Below are 18,609 nucleotides of genomic sequence, written 5' to 3'. Positions count from 1 at the left end.
AGTGGTAAGATCGGGAATGAAAGGTTTAGCCGGATAGAGAAGAGACGACAGTAGAGTAGCAGTGGTGGGATAATAAATATGTAACAACCTCCTGTTAGTCAGTTACACCAATGTAGACTAGAGAACATGTTCAGGCTTTTTGATATCTCTGTCCCTTCTCCCTAATATCATGCACATCTTGGTTACTGCTTTGTTCCCCATTAGTGAGCCTGTACTGTGATGTCTGCCGCTTTCTAACGCTGTAGACTATAGAGGCTACAGCTGTCTCTCTGTCTGTCTGTCCTTGTTTGTTCTACACAGGAACATGTCCCCTGGCTGGGCCGCTGTCAGGGCTCCAGAGCAGAATGATGGACGAGGCCAATCTATTAAGTAGCATGACCTTTGTCTACAGTGAATCGCACTTGAAGGCAGCTTCTCAGTCAAAGTGAAAGGTAGACAGATGAAGCCATCATACCAGGTAAAGTGCCAGGCTTTCGTGTCTGTCTTCTGGGAGCTTTTTAAACACTGGGACATAAAATGCAATTGTACCAATGGGATTCCACTAAGACCTTGCTTGATATGATGATGTCTGTATAGATACCTTTTAGTTAAAAACATCTATAGTTACACCTTCCTAACCAATATTTTCATTGCGCATTTAGGTTATGAAATGTCTAAACCACAAGCACTTTGCCTTATCAACTATGGTCCGAACCCAGGTCTCTGGCGAGCCCACTGAGCTAAAGCCTAGCCAATCGCTCAGGGGAGACAACACAAGCCTTCAGGTCTGGGTTTTGTGTCTTACCGCACTCATCAGGGAATCCAGCACACTGACTGCGAAGGCCGTCCCACAGGCAAAGGGCTGAGTGAGGTACAATTCTGTGTCAGGGTCATCATCATCATCCTGGTCCAAGAACTGAACATTGGAGTCATTCACTGGTGGAGAAAGACATACAAATATGAACTTATTGATGTGTATGCTACTACAGTATCATGGTATAGCATGAAACACATGCTGTTGACTTTGCCAGTAACATGCCGACTAGACCGGCCAGGTTACGTACGTGAGCATTGCAACACATACATGTTATTCACTAATTTCATCCAAACTGCTCGTGCATCAACGGGCACTTTGGATGCGCTGATGCGCTGTAAGTCCCGCCTTTCTCATCTACTCATTGGTTTTCCCAAGCATACTAACCCAAGTGGGTGATTGAAAGATGAATGTGGAGAGATTAATCCTCGACCAACCTGTGCCCCCGCACATTGACTCTGTACCGGTACCCCCTGTATATAGCATCGCTACTGTTATTTTACTGCTGCTCTTTAACTATTTTTTACTTATCTACTTTTTTTTTTACTTAACACTTATTTTTCTTAAAACTGCAATGTTGGTTAAGGGCTTGTAAGTAAGCATTTCACAGTAAGGTGAAAGTACCTGTTGTACTCAGCGCATTTGACAAATACAATTTGATTTAATCAAAGAAAACTAACAAAATACTAACTAGGTCTCCGCTTTACCTGTGAAATAATTGTCAAAGTAGAGATACAAAATCGTGTGTTAACTCAAAATGGGTAAAAATTCTACAGAGATCCAGCAAAAAATAGGACCATTATGGATTTCAGGGAAAATAACAACCAAAGTTTATCTCCCAGGACAAAGTAGCTAGCAACAACAAGCTAGCTAAATGTCCATGAATGTTTCATGTGTGTTTCGACCAGTCTCCAAATGAATAGAGTTGGTTTTGATATTTTAACTTCATAAACGCGTCATAAACGTGTCTGGTGGGGAGAGACAAAATCGACATGACCACAATGGCGGACGCGCGTATGGGGCCGGTTTGGTCAAGGTGTAGGCTGCTGAATATACAATACAGTAAAACTCAATTTGATCAAAAGCTCAACCATATGGAGTAAAGAATTATCATGCATACTATATACTTTTACATACAGACTAAATGTGCAACTTAATCTAAGACATGGTTCACATCCAACAGTGACTATGAAGCATCACATATTCAGTGATAGAACGTACACAATGCCTGATAGCACAGAGGGATTGCTTTAAACAGTCAATGACAGGGGATATGGATTGTTATGAGAATGAGAGGGGGTTTAGTATTTCAAAAGTATACATTCAAATCATTGTTGTACTTGGAGAAGATCTTAATCTTTTATGGGCATCCTTGAAACCAAACATACACTGAGTGTACAAAACATTAGGTACACCTTCCTAATATTGAGTTGCAACCTCTTTTGCCCTCAGAACAGCCTCAATTATTTGGGGCATATACAAGGTGTCTCTACAAGGTGTCGAAAGCGTTCCACAGGCATGCTGGCCCATATGACTCCAATGCTTGCCACAGTTGTGTTAAGTTGGCTGGATATCCTTTGGGTGGTGGACCATTCTTGATACACACAGGAAACTGTTGAGCGTGAAAGACCCAGTACCATTGCAGATCTTGACACACTCAAACCAGTGCACCTGGCACCTTCTACCATACACCGTTCAAAGGCACTTAAATCTTTTTTTTCTTGTCGATTCAACCTCTGAATGTCACACAAACACAATCCATGTCTCAATTGTCCCAAGGCTTAAAAATCCTTCTTTAACTTTTTATTGCAGTGGCCTAAATCAGGGTCAAAAAAATGTCTTGGTAGTCTTAAACAAAATGGATTTAATAAAATAAAAAATCCTCTTGACTCTACACACAATACCCCATAAAGACAAAGTGAAAACAGGCTTTAAAAAATGTTTGCAAAAAAAACTACCTCACTTACATAAGTATGCAGACCTTTTGCTTTGACTCGAAATTGAGCTCAGGTGCATCCTGTTTCCATTGATCATCCATGAAATGTTTCTACAACTTGATTGGAGTCCACCTGTGGTAAATTCAGTTTATTGGACATGATTTGGAAAGGAACACACCTGTCAGAGCAGAAACCGAGCCATGAGGTCGAAGGAATTGTCCGTAGAGCTCAGAGACAGGATTGTGTCGAGGCACAGATCTGGGGAAGGGTACCAAAAATGTCTGCAGCAATGAAGGTCCACAAGAACACAGTGGCCTCCATCATTCTTAAATGGAAGAAGTTTGGAACCACCAAGACACTTCCTAGAGCTGGCCGTCCGGCCAAACTGAGCAAATGGGGGAGAAGGGCCTTCGTCATGGAGGTGACCAAGAACCTGGTGGTCACTCTGACCGAGCACTAGAGTTCCTCTGTGGGGATGGGGGAACCTTCCAGAAGGACAACCATCTCTGCAGCACGCCCCCAATGTACATTACAGAAGACTGAAATATAACAAAACCGGTTGACATAGAAACACTGGATTTTTGGTGTAAAAATCAATAAATGTTTATTAATTATGAAAAATAGTAATAACATTCCACCCATGATGCCACTGGGTGGTGCTTTGGTCATTTGACTGCAGGAAAGGTTTATCCTGTCTCCTCCCCTTCATCTACACTGTGGATTTAACAAATTACATCATAGCTTTCACCTGGATTCACCTGATCATGGAAAAAGCAGGTGTTCCTAATATTTTGTAAACTCAGTGTATATTGAATCTGTGAGTATTGTCTCTGGTTGGGGTCAGCTCTTACAAGCCATATCCAGGCCATTCATGCACTCATGGCTTTATGCATATTTAAAGCCTCAAGCTTTGAAATTCAACGCAAAAAATCCTCAAGAGATTAAATATATAGTATTAACAACACGGATAAGATATAGTTTTGTCTTGTAAATATAGCTAATAATTCCAGCTATATCTACACTGAACAAAAATATAAATGCAGCATACAACAATATCATTGATTTTACTGAGTTACAGTTCATATGAGATTATCAGTCAATTTAAATGAATTCATTTGGACGTAATATATGGATTTCATATGACTGGGAATACAGATATGCATCTGTTGGTCACAGATACCTTAAAAAAAATGGGCCTCTGCACTGTTTATTTTTGTGCATTCAAATGGCCATCCATGAAATACAATTGGGTTCGTTGTCTGTAGCATATGCCTGCCCATACCACAACCCCACCGCTACCATGGGGCACTCTGTTCACAATGTGGACATCAGCAAACTGCTTCCCCACAAGATGCCATAAACGTGGTCTGCAGTTGTGAGGCCGGATGGACGTACTGCCAATTCTCTAAAACGACGTTGGAGGCGGCTTATGGTAGATAAATTAACATTCAATTCTCCAGCAACAGCTCTGGTGGACATTCCTGCAGTCAGCATGACAAATGCATGCTCCCTCAAAACTTGAGACATATGTGGCACTGTGTTGTGTCAAAACTACACATTTTTGAGAGGCCTTTTATTGTCCCCAGTACAAGGTGCACCTGAGTAATGATCATGCTGTTTAATCAGGTTCTTGATATGCCACACCTGTCAGGTGGATGGATTATCTTGGCAAATAAAAAATGCTCACTGACAGGGATGCAAACAAATTTGTGCACAACATTTGAAAGAAATAAGCTTTTTGTGCCTATGGAACATTTCTGGGATCTTTTATTTCAAGTCATGACACATGCGACCAACACTTACCATGTTGCGTTTATATTTTTGTTCAGTGTATTCATTTAAAAAGTCTTGTTACATACTTTTCACTGCCCAAAACGATGTCAATTTTTTTTAAACATGCCTTTGACTACAAAAAGCACAAAGTAAGTATTGATGTTGAGTTTTGTTTCAGAAGTGTTACTTCTATCAGACACTTCCAGCTGGGTGCAAAAATAAACGTCAGTCAGATTTGACGAGTCAGATGAAAGGAAGGAGGTCATTGGCCAGAGGATATGATCAATGAAGAACTAAGATGCTACTTTGGAAACAGCCACAAGGACTTGTATTGGGATGAAAGGTCCTTGTGATTCTCAGAAAAGAGAAAGAAAAGAACAGGCGCATGAAGAAAGGAAGAAAAAATAGGCCAACACAGTCAATTGCAACAAAAGAACCCAGAGTAACATAGTACAATGTGCTCAAAGTGATACCATGGGAATGAACCAGACTAGGGCTACGTCCCAAATGTCACCCTGTTCCCTACATAGTCCACTACTTTTGACCAAGGCACAGGGCCCTGGTCAAAAGTAATGCACTACATAAGTAATAGTGTGCCATTTGGGAAGCAACCACAGCCTCTTGGGCCAGGCAGCACGAGAAATCAAAAGGCAGCTTGATGGAGGACGCGGAGGAGGTGGCTGTAGAGCAACACTGAGGCAGTAGCTTCTTACCCAGCTCTGTTAATATTTGTATGTTGATCCCACTGCTTTTATCCTGACTGAATGAAACCACAGGCAGGACTTTGCCTGCTGTTTTTGATAATGGTGCTACAGACAAGTGTTAGGGAGAAATAGTTACGTGATGAAGCATGTTCAAGAGGTTATTTAGATTAGATGAATGTATTAGTCACGAATAAAATAAAAAAAACATGAAAATCATCTTCAGAAGGTTAGAGAGCAGCAATTGACTGAGGAATTATGTTCTGTTTGGTTTTGGTTGGTTGTCATCGTCAAAACCTGAAACATTCTTACTATAGATTAGAAAATGTTTCATATTCTCAATGAGGAAATTCACTTTGGTGCTTTTTCGTCAATCACTAATAAAAAATATTAATATAATTACATGAAAATTTCCTTTTCACACATTTCACCCTTCTAAAAGAATTTGTCAAAGTGACATTTCATTCATACCTGCTGACATACCTAGTTCAGTGATGATGGGGATGTTGGCTCCTGTTGTGATGGAAGCCTGTCGGACCAACCCCCCATGAAGTGGACTGTTTTCAGGAGAGGACCTGTCCATGCCTGGAGGAGTGAAACCTGCATGGAAAGATATATAGACGTTAATGACTGCCTACGACATATATTTAAAGGCTCTATAAATGCGTAGATTGTGGGTTACTACAAAACACATTCTTGCTATGTAGCACTGTTGTTCTGCCCCTGAGCAAGGCATTTAACCCCATTGTTCCACGGCACCGATGACGTGGATTAAGGCAGCCCTCCGCACCTCTCTGATTCAGCGGGGTTGGGCTAAATGCGTAAAAAACATTTAGGTTGAATGCATTCAGCTGCGCAACTAACTAGGTATCCCCCTTTCCCTTTACTTATCTATTATCTGAGGAAGGTATATCAGTAGATAGGAACAAATCATTATTTATTTATAATAAATTGATATATGTTTTAGCCATTCTTTGTCACGTTCAAATAATTTGTAGTAAGACAATATTACACAATGTTGAGTGCAATATTCTTGAGGTCCCTCCATCCATCCCTAAAACATAACAAATGTTACATGTGGCCCATTTTGTTTCCATTAATGCCACAAAATAATAAAACAAGTGATGTGAGATTGACTTGACATCTCTTGCTTTCCTCAAACTGACAAGTAAACACATTAATTCAGTGATGCTGTATGCATTATACATGGTCCTTGTTTTGACATCTGTGTCTTGCTGCTGACTATGGAAAACCGTTAGGTCATACAAGTATTAGAGACACAACCAAAGGGCACAGAAATGTATTTTCAGGACAAGAGGTCTCATTTACATTAAATTCAATGCCAGGGAGTGGCAGGCCATTATTGAAGACCATCTCACTCCACTGCCACTTCTCACAAGAGAATTGTTTGATATAATATTGATAAATGATCTGCTATAAAAAAATATATAAAAATGGTCAGATTGATTACATATGAATAATAATTATTAATTTTATTCATTTGCATTTAATCTACAAACAAATTTAATTGACTTTGCATTATGCCAGGATAATGCCAGATTATCACCAATTACATTATGAAGAAACCAACTAGTAGCTAACTAGTCATTGAAGAACATGAATCACCAGGCTTTCCTGTCATACACACCAGGTCAGGGATATTCGTCCAGCCAGGGCCTGTCTCCTCTGGGCAGAGCACTGAACTATGATAGGCCAACTCCTTCCCCTTGCTTACCTTGGGAGTTAGCCTGCAAGACCCCGATGCTGTCGTCAAACTGCATGGACTTGATGTTGAGTGACGCCAGGATGCATTCCTTGTCCTGCAGTGACGCGTCGTCAATATTGTTCTGATTGGCCGACAGGATGACACACATGTCACAGAGGTTGATATTGACAGCCCTCAGATCGGCCCGGCTTAATGGTGTGCCCTGTGAAATATGAATATAAGATGAACAAACATTGTTATTCTATAATAAATGATAATAGTAGAGATGTGATGGTGTGCCCTATGACAGGAGAGGGATACAAAGGTGAAAAAGTTATTCTAAAAATCAAATCAAATTTTATTCGTCACATACACATGGTTAGCAGATGTTAGTGCGAGTGTAGCGAAATGCTTGTGCTTCTAGTTCCGACAATGCAGTAATAACCAACAAGTAATCTAGCTAACAATTCCAAAACTACTACCATGTACACTGTAAAACATTTCCTGTGATTTTTACAGTAAATTACTGGCAGCACAGTCATTTGTTACAATGTAGTTGAACAAAGCCAACATGTAAAGGTATATACAGCTATATGGCATTAAACAAAGATTGTACAATGACTAAGTGTGAATGGTCACGTCATATCGCTGAGTCTCAGTTTCAGTTATTTAACTCAATTAACTCATATTCCTTTTGTCTTTCTTCTGGAGGAAAACAAACTGACATCAATTTTCAAAATGTGATTTAGCTCTACTCACAGGTAAGATGGAGACTTTGGGGAAGTTGTGAAGGGTCTCCCATTCCCTCTTCAGATACTCCAGGGAACCCACAAACACGATGGGTTTCAGCTCGTGGTAGTGGAAGTTGCTAGCTCTCAGAGGCATCACAAGGTTCCTTAGGCCCACCAAAGCCGACTTCGCGTCTCCAAATATACAGACGACCACGTGGCCGCTTAGGACAGTCATGGCAGCTTCACTTCTGGTCTGAGACAGGGGAAAAAATCCAGTGACATAATATAATACAAGCCTTATAAAAGGACATTAGAAAGGCTCTTATTTATAACAAGTAATAAAGCATTATACCTGCAGGTTGCAAATTACTAACCTCATTCAGTTCAGTTATTCTGAACAAAGTGTCCCTTGAAATTATTATTTGTCTACTGACTGTAATATAGTATCTATTAGATTGTAATTTGCCATTTCTAATACAGCATACTGGTATAATAAATGTCCTATACACAGGACCCCCCCATGGAGCAAATGGCATGCCAACCACCTCATTACAATGTGTTTAACTGCCCTTTTGTGACACAACACGTCTGTCGCGGGAGAGGACCGTGTCACCAGATGCGTTCCAAATAACATCCTATTCCCTTTATAGTTGACTACTTTTGACCAGGACCCACAGAAAACCCATAGATCTCAGGTCAAAAGTAGTGCACTATCTAGGAAATAGGGTGCCATTTGGGACACAAGCACTGATGAATGACCCCCTCAGCGGGAGGGAGTATGGAGACGCGTGAGGGAGTGAGGTACCCACCAAGATGACCTTCTCGATGTCTTTGGACTGGCACCAGTGGAACATCCCTGTGGAGTCGTACTTCTTCACGTTCATGTCCATGTTCTCAATCTGTTCGTTCCCCGGCATGAGGAGAGGGTCATGCCTAATCAAACAAAAGAAGGAGGGAGGGAGGAGAGAGAAGAGGGAGGAGAGAAATGGAAGGATAAGAGATAGACCTGCAGGGAGGATTGGAAGCTTGTCGTCGTTGTGTCGTTTTAAAATGTAATGAACTGGCGCGTAGTCGGCAGCCGCTGCTCAATATTTGAACATCAAGATGAAAGGCAATAAATTGTTGAGCATTATTTACATGTGGTCGTTTAACCTGAAAGTTGGCAAGACAAATCTATGTGGTTTATATTTCAGCTAATGTCAAAGGGGAATTATGTTTTTAATAAAAAATGGAAAGCTGAAATGTCTTGGGTTCAACCCATTTGTTATGGCAAGCCTAAAATGACTAGTTCAGGAGTAAACATTTGCTTAACAAGTCACATAATAAATTGCATGGACTCACTCTGTGTGGAATAAAAGTGTTTAACATGATTTTTGAATGACTACCTCATCTCTGTACTCAACACATACAATTATCTGTCGAGCAGTGCATTTCAAACACAGATTCAACCACAAAGAGCAGGGAGATTTTCTAATGCACCTATTCGTAGATGGGTAAAAACAAAAAACACATTTTTTGAGCATGGTCCAGATATTAATTACACTTTGAAAGGTGTATAAATGCACCCAGTCACTACAAAGGCCCACAAGCTAGGATATGCATATAATTGGTAGTACTGGATAGAAAACATGAATAATGACTGAGTATAACAGAACTGATATGGCAGGCGAAAACCCGAGGAGAATCCATCCGGAATGCTATTTTTTTGAGGTGACACCATTTAAAATGCCTGTCTATGGGAAAATCAAAGGAATACCTCCCAGATTGCAGCTCATAGGGCTTCCAGTAGATATCAACAGTCTTTAGAAAGAGTTTCAGGCTTGATTTTTGAAAAATTAGCTAGAATTTGTCGTTTTTCTAGGTGGCTCCCATTTTGGCTGTAGTATTGTGGCGTGCGTGGATGAGAGCATGCACTTCGTTATTTATCTCCGGCAATGAACATACTATTCTCCGTCTTAAATTGTATTGTTTATTTACATATTAGGGTACCTGAGGATTGATTAGAAATGTTGTTTGACATGTTTGGACGAAGTTCATTGCTAACTTTTGGGATTCATTTGCATGCATTTTGAACGAGGGAAACTGGTGGATTACGGAGTCAAGCGCACCAACTAAACTGCCTTTTTTGGGATATAAAGAAGGACTTTATCGAACAAAAGGACCATTTGTTATATAGCTGGAACCCTTGGATTTGCAAACAGAGGAAGATCTTCAAAGGTAAGTGATTTATTTCATTGCTATTTCTGACAAATGGAAAATGTTTGTAATGCTTTTGTATGCGGGGCGCTGTCCTCAGATAATCGCATGGTATGTTTTCGCCGTAAAGCCATTTTGAAATCTGACAAAAATGTATCATCTATTTTGAATTCAGGCTTTAACACAACAAAATGTGGAATAAGTCAAGGGCTATGTATACTTTGTGAGGGCACTGTATTGTGTCACAAATGGCATCCTAGTCCCTATATACTGTAGTGAACTACTTTTGACCAGAGTACTATGGGCCTTGGTCAAAAGCAGTGCACTATATAGGGAAAGGGTGCCTTTGGTTCGCACCCTCTTTCCCTATTGTTAAGTGTCCTGCACTCAATATAGCACTTTACCTCCTTCAGGTTTTCACATAAGCCATCAGCAGGACTGGCCATAAAATTCCAGTTTCCATCCTCAAAACACACTCATCAATATGATATTAAAAACCTTTTAGAGGATCAGCAAACAAATCACTTTTACTCAAAGTCGAAGCTTTTTTTATTCTTATTTTTTTCCAGACTCTTTTTTTCTGCTTATTCCTGTCAGAAGTGATCAGTGGAGACGCCAACAAACTGCAGGGTCATCAGAGTGAGTGACATCAAATGTGAGGAGGAAGAAGGAAGGAGATGGCAGCAATACACTGCTTCTGGATGCCTCACAAGTTGCACCCTACTCCCTATATAGTGCACTACTACCTTTGACCAAGGCCCAAGAGGCTCTGGTCAAATGGGCCTTGGTCAAAAGTTGTGCAATACGAAGGGAATAGGGTGCAATTTGGGACAAACCCTCTGACTGGCATGAGCATGGACAACCAATTACGGCTTCCTTACAGCATACAGCTTCTGACGCTGCACTCCTCACGGTAAAAGCTTTAACAGACCACACTTTAAATATTTCAGCAATTTGCCCAATCATATTTGCTTTCCAAACTGAAGACCATTAATGCTTTAGCATCTGAGCGGTGTGTGTGTCAGGACCGAACAAACCAATTTCTAGTGAGTGCGGTTATGAGCATCTGAGCTTGATGGTATCCTACACTGACCATTAAACGTTCTCCAAACAAGCGTACCTGCGGTTGTACTGTGCATGCACTGACGCTAAAACAGATATGATCTTTACAGTCCATTTGAAAACAGTTATAATATTCAGGTTGTGGAGACAGGTTGGGGGGGAAGGCCAAACGGTAGTATGAGGGTTAAAGCACATTTTATATGGGATTAATAATTGTGTTTTAGGATATAATGCCTTATCATCAAGTGCTACAGGCATAGCAAAATAAGCATGCCTGTTACCATGTTAATCTATGAAAATAAAACTACTTTTAGTTCCATACATTGTACCTAGCTTTTGCTACAACATGGATTAGTCAAATACATTTGCCTGAAGATAATACCCTCTGAAATATGCACATACTCTGTCTTCATCCTTTTAAATACTTTATATCTTTTATCAGTTAAAAGCACTGTGTCTTTGATCTGTATGGACATTAGAAGAATGCCACCCTAAGTAAGGTTTTAAGTATGCATGATGATGTCAACTGAAAGTACAATCCCTCAGGCTCCATCAGACAGGAGACCCAAAATGTCTGCCTGTGGGGGTTTAACCCAAGGCTATAGCCATAATGTTCCTCTCTCTCAGGAAAGTAGTTGGATAACGCTGGCAAACGTCTAATTTAAAGCAGCAATCAGCAGTTGAAACAATAACAAAGCAAACTCCCATCTCTGTTTTGGTAAAAAGCTGAGGGATGGAGCTAGAGAAATTTAACCACTCTAAAATTCATGGACAGAGCTATGGATGCAAGGAAAGACCATCCATAATATCAACATTATACTTTGAACAATGTTTTGAGGATATATAGTGTTTATTTAAATGTACATTGTTTACAAACATTGGCATAAAACAAGCTTATATTTTGGGTTTTGATGGAGTGTGACAACTAAGCTCATGAGGCATTCATTTTATTATAATCTTCAAGAATCAGTGTATATCATTAATTTATAAGTCCAAAAATGGATGAAGCAACTGCAGATTGCTCCTTTCAAATGCTTTCTACTTCTCAAACTCAAATCTGTCAGGAGAACTCAATTCAAAAGGACAATTCAAAAAGACCCAGATTTGTACGTGAAAGACACAAAGGTTGTGTTTAAACAGGGTTAGTGGAAGACAAATCGTGGTTGTTTTATTGAAGTGCACGACCCACACTTAAATATGTGAAGAAACACTATACAGTACCAGTAAACAGTTAGGACACACCCACTCATTCAAGGGTTTTTCTTTATTTAAACCATTTTATACATTGAAGAATAATAGTGAAGACATAAACTATGAAATAACACTTATGGAATCATGTAGTAAACAAAAAAGTGTTATTCAAAGTAGCAAGCCTTTGCCTTGATGACAGCTTTGCACACTCTTGACATTCTCTCAACCAGCTCCATGAGGTAGTCACCTAGAATGCATTTCACTTAACAGGTGTGCCTTGTTAAAAGTTAATTTGTGGAATTTCTTTCCTTCTTAATGCATTTGAGCCAATCAGTTGTGTTGTGACAAGGTAGGGGTGATATACAGAAGATAGCCCTATTTGGTAAGACCATGTCCATATTATGGCAAAAACAGCTCAAATAAGCAAAGACAAATGACAGTCCATCATTACTTTAAGACATGAAGGTCAGTTCATCTGGAAAATTTCAAGAACTTCAACTGCAGTCACAAAAACCATCAAGCGCTATGATGAAACTGCATCTCATGAGGACTGCCACAGGAAAGGAAGACCCAGAGATGCCTCTGCTGCAGAGGATAAGTTCATTAGAGTTATCAGCCTAGAGCCTCCCGAGTGGTGCAGTGGTCTAAGGCCACTAGAGATCCTGGTTCCAGTCCTGGCTCTGTCGAAGCCGGCCACGACCGGGAGACCCAATTTTGTCCATTCGCGCACTAGCGACTCCTGTGGTGGGCCGGGTGCAGTGCGCGCTAACACGGTCACCAGGTGAATGGTGTTTCCTCCAACACGGTGGCGCGGCTGGCTTCCGGGTTAAGCGGGCATTGTGTCAAGAAGCAGTGCGTCTTGGCTGGGTTGTGTTTCGGAGGACGCACAGCTCTCGACCTTCGCCTCACCTGAGTCCGTACGGGACTTTCAGTAATGGGACAAGACTGTAACTACCAATTGGATACCAAGACATTGGGGAGAGAAAGGGGTAAAAAAATAAATATTTAAAGAGTTAACAGCCTCAGAAATTGAAACCCAAATGAATGATTCACAGAGCTCAAGTAACAGACACATCTGAACAACAACTGTTCAGAGGAGACTGTGTGAATCAGGCCTTCATGGTCCAATTGCAAAGAAGAAACAACTCATAAAGGACACCAATAAGAAGAAGAGACTTGCTTGGGCCAAGAAACACGAGCAATGGACATTAGACCGGTGGAAATCTGGGATTTTTGGTTCCAACCGCCGTGTCTTTGTGAGACGCAGAGAATGTGAACGGATTATCTCCACATGTCTGGTTCCCACCATGAAGCATGGACGAGGAGGTGTGATGGTGTGGGGGTGCTTTGCTGGTGACAATATCTGTGATTTATTTATAATTCAAGGCACACTTAACCAGCATGGCTACCGCAGGATTCTGCAGCAATACGCCATCGCATCTGGTTTGCGCTTAGTGGGATTATCATTTGTTTTTCAACATGACAATGACCCAACACACCTCCAGGCTGTGTAAGGGCTATTTGACCAAGAAGGATAGTGATGGAGTGCTGCATCCGACCTCAGCCCAATTGAGATGGTTTGGGATGAGTTGGACTGCAGGATGAAGGAAAAGCAGCCAACAAGTGCTCAGCATATGTGGGAACTCCTTCAAGACTGAAAAGCATTCCAGGTGAAGGTAGTTGAGAGAATGCCAAGAGTGTGCACAGCTATCATCAAGGCAAAGGGTGGCTACTTTGAGGAATCAGAGTGGCGCAGCGGTCTAAGGCACTGCATCTCAGTGTAAGAGGCGTCAGTACAGTCCCTGGTTCGAATCCAGGCTGTATCACATCCAGCCGTGATTGGGAGTCCCATATGGCGGTGCACAATTGGCCCAGCATCGTCCTGGGCAGGCCGCCATTGTAAATAAGAATTTGTTCTTAACTGACTTGCCTAGTTAAATTATGTGTTATTTCATAGTTTTGATGCTTTCACTATTATTCTACAATGTAGAAAATAGTAAAAATAAAGAAAAACCCTTGAATGAGTAAGTGTGTCCAAACTTTGTACAGGTACTGTATATACAAAAGTATGTGGACACCCCTTCAAATGAGTGGATTCTGCTATTTCAGCCAGACCCTATGTTGACAGGTGTATAGAAACGAGAATACAGCCATGCAATCTCCATAGACAAACATTGGCCTTACTAAAAATCTCTGTGACTTTCACCGTGGCACTGTCATAGGATGTGGTTGAACAGTGTATGTTGAACAGATCATTTTAAGTGAACAACATTTATGAAATATGCCAAGTTCTCACAATAGCTGATCATCAGAAACAACCACTTCTATTAGCAATTGGTTATCTCAATTTATTTTATTATTTTATCTGAGTAGTTGCCTGCATGTGGATATACCTCTAGTTCAAAGTATAAACCATTAGCTCCTTCATATGTACATTTTGGCTGGGCTGATCTAACATTATCAATTTACCTTATACATTTTTTTTATTTTACCAGGCAGGTCAATTAAGAACAAATTCTTATTTACAATGACGACCTGACTTGCATGTTGTGTTCTTAATAATCTGTAGGAAGTTGAAAGGAAGACCAGAACAGGTGCTAATAAGAGTGAAAACATTTAGTGCTTTTACACCCAGCTAAATATTTCATTACGAGCTGCATGTTTCACCACTCACTCAGTGGAGGCCTGTCACTTCAATCTCCACTCCCCACCATGACTGGTGATTGAGGCAGAGACTGTCTGCCAAGATAGCTATCTCTCACAGTCTCACAGACACACTGTGTGCATTCCAAATGGCACTCTATTCCCTATATATAGTGTGTTACTTTGACCAGGGCCCATGAGGCTCTGATCATTAGTAGTGCACTATGTAGGGAATAAGGTGCCATTTGGGAAGCAAACACTGTCAACCATGACGGCCTGGCTGCCTGTCACTAGCCTACACCGCCACTCACCTCAGCCGCGATGTACCCAACATGACATGGGTGTCACGGTGCAGACGGGTATAAGCAAATGCTTTGTGACTTTCCACAATTAGATGTGTCTCATGGCCCATCAAGAGGTATGGAAATGGTGTTAATTTCAGCGAGGAGGAAATCGTCAAGGAGGATAGTGGAGGTGAGGTGTGACTTGTTACTTCAGTGTCATGTCACATTCTCTCTCTGCCATCATCAGGAGATGACTATATCACCATGACTGCGTCCCAAATGGCACCATATTCCCTACATAGTGTGTTACTATTGACCAAAATGAAGGGTACTTTGTACTTAGAAAATAGGGTTCCATTTGAGATGCATCCTATATCTCCTAGTATCTCCACAGCTGATTGCTTTCATCAACACATACTGTAGGCTATGGGTTAAATTATTTACACTGTGTAGATTTAGCAGAGTCAAAATCTTTATGAATGCCATAGGTTTCAGATCCACCCGTGAACCAAGAAAAGTTTGGGGTGGTTTTATTTTTACATTCTAATTAGTAATATTTCTCCTGCCTAGCTTGTAAGCCTATCACAGTGATTGATTCATTTAGATTCACTTTCAACATGAAAGATAATACATCAGTAGCATATAAAATCAATGAATTCTAGAGCATAGGAGTTGACAGCTCAACTGAGAAGAAACTCTGCTAGAAGCATTTTATTTGTGTCAAATTTCCTCTTCCAGCATTCCCTTTAGTAAGAGTAATGTAGCTACAGCAGCTCCTATCTGTGGGTGAACACTCTGTCCCGCTCCACTCCAGCAGGCAATGAAAGCAGGCGATGGCTTTGAAAATGCTCCCCCAATCATACAAACTGACAAAGGCATGCTTTTCAGAAACCCACAGCCAATCTGTTGATCATTACTTATTTACAGAGGCCGTGGGGCCCCCAGGTCCTGTAGAAAACACATTTGATATAGTATACATAACCAGATGGGTTTTTTTCTCCGCTTGTAGAAATAAAGTATCCCTGAGGCTAACCCAAACAATCCCCTCTTCTCCACAGCGCATACAGCCAGGCAGTCAGGCGATGCACCATGTAGCTCTTAAGTAGTTCATATATGAAAGATCAGATCCACCTGTATATCCAGCAGTATTAACATGACCAACAGAGGAGGAGGATATGATAGGATAAACTTCAATGTCCCCTAAGGGGGAAATTGGCTTAGACACACAGTATTGCTGTATACAAAATAAACACTGTACATTACACACTTTGATGTGAGTCTGGTGCGTTAGCGTCCATTTAGCTAAGGGCTATAACATGAAAAGGCCTTTGTCTGAGTAACATTACAGATCACCAGGTTTTCAACTACCTTCCCAGGAGCCAGGGAAACCTCCTAAAGTGGTACTGTAAAGCTCTGACACCACTTTGAAGCAAATCAAAAGAGGGCAAATGCCTGCTAAGAAAAATGTCCAGTCAAACAGATCAAAGAAAACATATGTAAATTATGTGACAAACAGGGACACTCCTTAGTTTTCTGCACAAAGGTGATTTCCTCATGTAAGAGGGTGAACAAATGTTTGTGGGTAACTGTAAAGTGTAGTACTATAATAACTTGCTCGGAAGTCCCTTCACTTCAACTTACTTTTACACAAGTATATAGAGTAGTAATATAAAGTAGAATTACATCATGTTTTATACAGAGAGGTTTGGAGTTGTTCCATACACTGCTGTGTGACTTCTCTCTGACCTGGTCCATCTATTACCTTTCCCCTTTAATAATACGGATTCTTCTATTCCCTCTAATGGCCTCATGTGTTGAATAACAGTCCCTATCAGCCGTCAAAATCAATAAACACTCATTTCATTCCATGGGACAAGATAAAAGCAAGGTAGCATTTGATTTTCAGTTTGGATGGTGATGGTGCACATCACTCGTGGCCTTATGAACCAAAAATAGAACTCAAAGGGATCGCTACAATAGAGGAGTAGCCCCAGGCGATAGAACCACAGGAGCCTCTCTGATTGGTTGCTGATGTCATTAGTGTCACTGCTGTTTAAAGACTCCAGTACATGTGGATGGGACTAGGAGGGTGACAGTTGAGGCCTTAAAACTAGAGTATTTCTCAAACAGATTATCATGGTCGGTCCGTCTGTCCCTCTCATTAAATAACTATTGAAGCTCTATGTGTCATTAACCGCTGATGAACTGACAGAGTAAAAATGTTTCGGCATTAGAGAGTTCTGTCCCTTCTTTTTCTATGGCTAATTCCATGCAACACTTATCATCACAGTTGTTAGGTTAAAGAAATAGAAAATAATATTACTGATATATAGTGCTCTCTTGAAGCTGTTGTCCTACCTCATCATTTTTGGTGAACCGTTGGGTGAGTTCCTTGTGTCACCATTACGTTGTTTCTTTTTAGGCGACAGTGTCGAATACTGCTCCTCTTCGACTGCAAGCACAGACAAGAGTGTGAGGAACAAAGGAATGGCTGAGTGAGAACACTTATAGTAAATCATACATTTACTGTAACAACACCAAGACAACACAATCAGTTCAAACGTCAGAGAAGATCCCAAAGAGAGAGGTTAGAATAAGGAATGGGAGTCCAGGAGGTGAGAACGGAGTGAGGAAAGGGTGGAGTAAGGACAAGACAGGAGGGCACATGGTATGCAAGTACAACCTGACATGTTTGACAAACAGTCCAAAATCCCCAAAATGCAACTCAACCAAAATGCAGGTGCACATTGTCCGTGTGTGTGAACATAATGATCCAACATGCTGTAGTGCCATCCCCATCATGCTGCTGAAATAATGTATCACTGACTTACTGTAAAACAGACTTACTGTAAAACTTTGACAAGTGCTCATTTTAGCTCTTACTGTAGCTTTCATACTGTGCATAGAATATTATATGACAAAAATGGTACAATACAGTACTGTACAAGAATCACCATAAAAACCAAGCCCACACTAGAAGGGCAATTACAAATGATACCTTCTCTTTTCCTTGTCAAACGTTTCTACTTGCATATCGTGTTCACGTTCTTTAGAAATATACAAATTGTAATTATCCTCATAAAGTAAACCATTTCTGAATCATTGTAGTTTAAAAATGCAGTATGGAATCAACCCATAGAATTAGCTAGGACTCGATTCAATCCATAGCGTAATAGAAATTTAAAGGCAATGTTCCCGTGTTAGCGGAGACTGCATTCACAGTAAACACTGCATATGATAGCTTAATCGGAAATCAATCGTGTCATAGTGCTGAACTTCAGCAATACGGATTGAATCGAGCCCCTAGTATCACTAAGAGGGTGTGACTGACTGTAACACATGCATTAACCCAGTATAGGCAAATATTATTTAAAATTCCATATGGCCATGTCCCTTTAGCGACTACTCATTATATTAGAAACACTTAAGATGCTTCTACTGCCGGCTGTGAAAATCACTCACAATGTTCGTTCATCTAATTAAGATAATAAAGCATAAATATCACGGAGATGACATCGGAAATATGGCCCCTTTGTTCCAATGTCTGAATGCATCTGAGGTGGCTGGTCTTTAGTTTCCTCTCGTCTCGGGGC

At 40.7% G+C, this 18,609-nt stretch overlaps 1 protein-coding gene across 5 annotated transcripts in view; it reads right to left on the bottom strand.

Moving 5' to 3' along the window:
• The window catches only part of LOC109899946 (calcium-activated potassium channel subunit alpha-1), a 203,328-nt gene that overhangs the window by 15,814 nt on the left and 168,905 nt on the right, over positions 1 to 18,609 (bottom strand). For all 5 annotated transcript variants that reach the window (XM_031835376.1, XM_020495617.2, XM_031835378.1 and 2 more), the window contains 6 exons: positions 17,375 to 17,468; positions 8,450 to 8,573; positions 7,669 to 7,893; positions 6,940 to 7,132; positions 5,688 to 5,804; positions 785 to 915 (listed from right to left, as the gene is read on the bottom strand). In XM_031835376.1, the coding sequence (XP_031691236.1) occupies positions 785 to 915; positions 5,688 to 5,804; positions 6,940 to 7,132; positions 7,669 to 7,893; positions 8,450 to 8,573; positions 17,375 to 17,468 (884 nt within the window). The remainder of the gene's footprint in view (positions 1 to 784; positions 916 to 5,687; positions 5,805 to 6,939; positions 7,133 to 7,668; positions 7,894 to 8,449; positions 8,574 to 17,374; positions 17,469 to 18,609) is intronic.

Source organism: Oncorhynchus kisutch, linkage group LG11 (genome assembly GCF_002021735.2).
Source record: "Oncorhynchus kisutch isolate 150728-3 linkage group LG11, Okis_V2, whole genome shotgun sequence".
Lineage (NCBI taxonomy): Eukaryota > Metazoa > Chordata > Actinopteri > Salmoniformes > Salmonidae > Oncorhynchus > Oncorhynchus kisutch.
The sequence above is the reverse complement of the archived record's forward strand: the minus strand, read 5'-3'. Positions and strand labels throughout refer to the sequence as shown.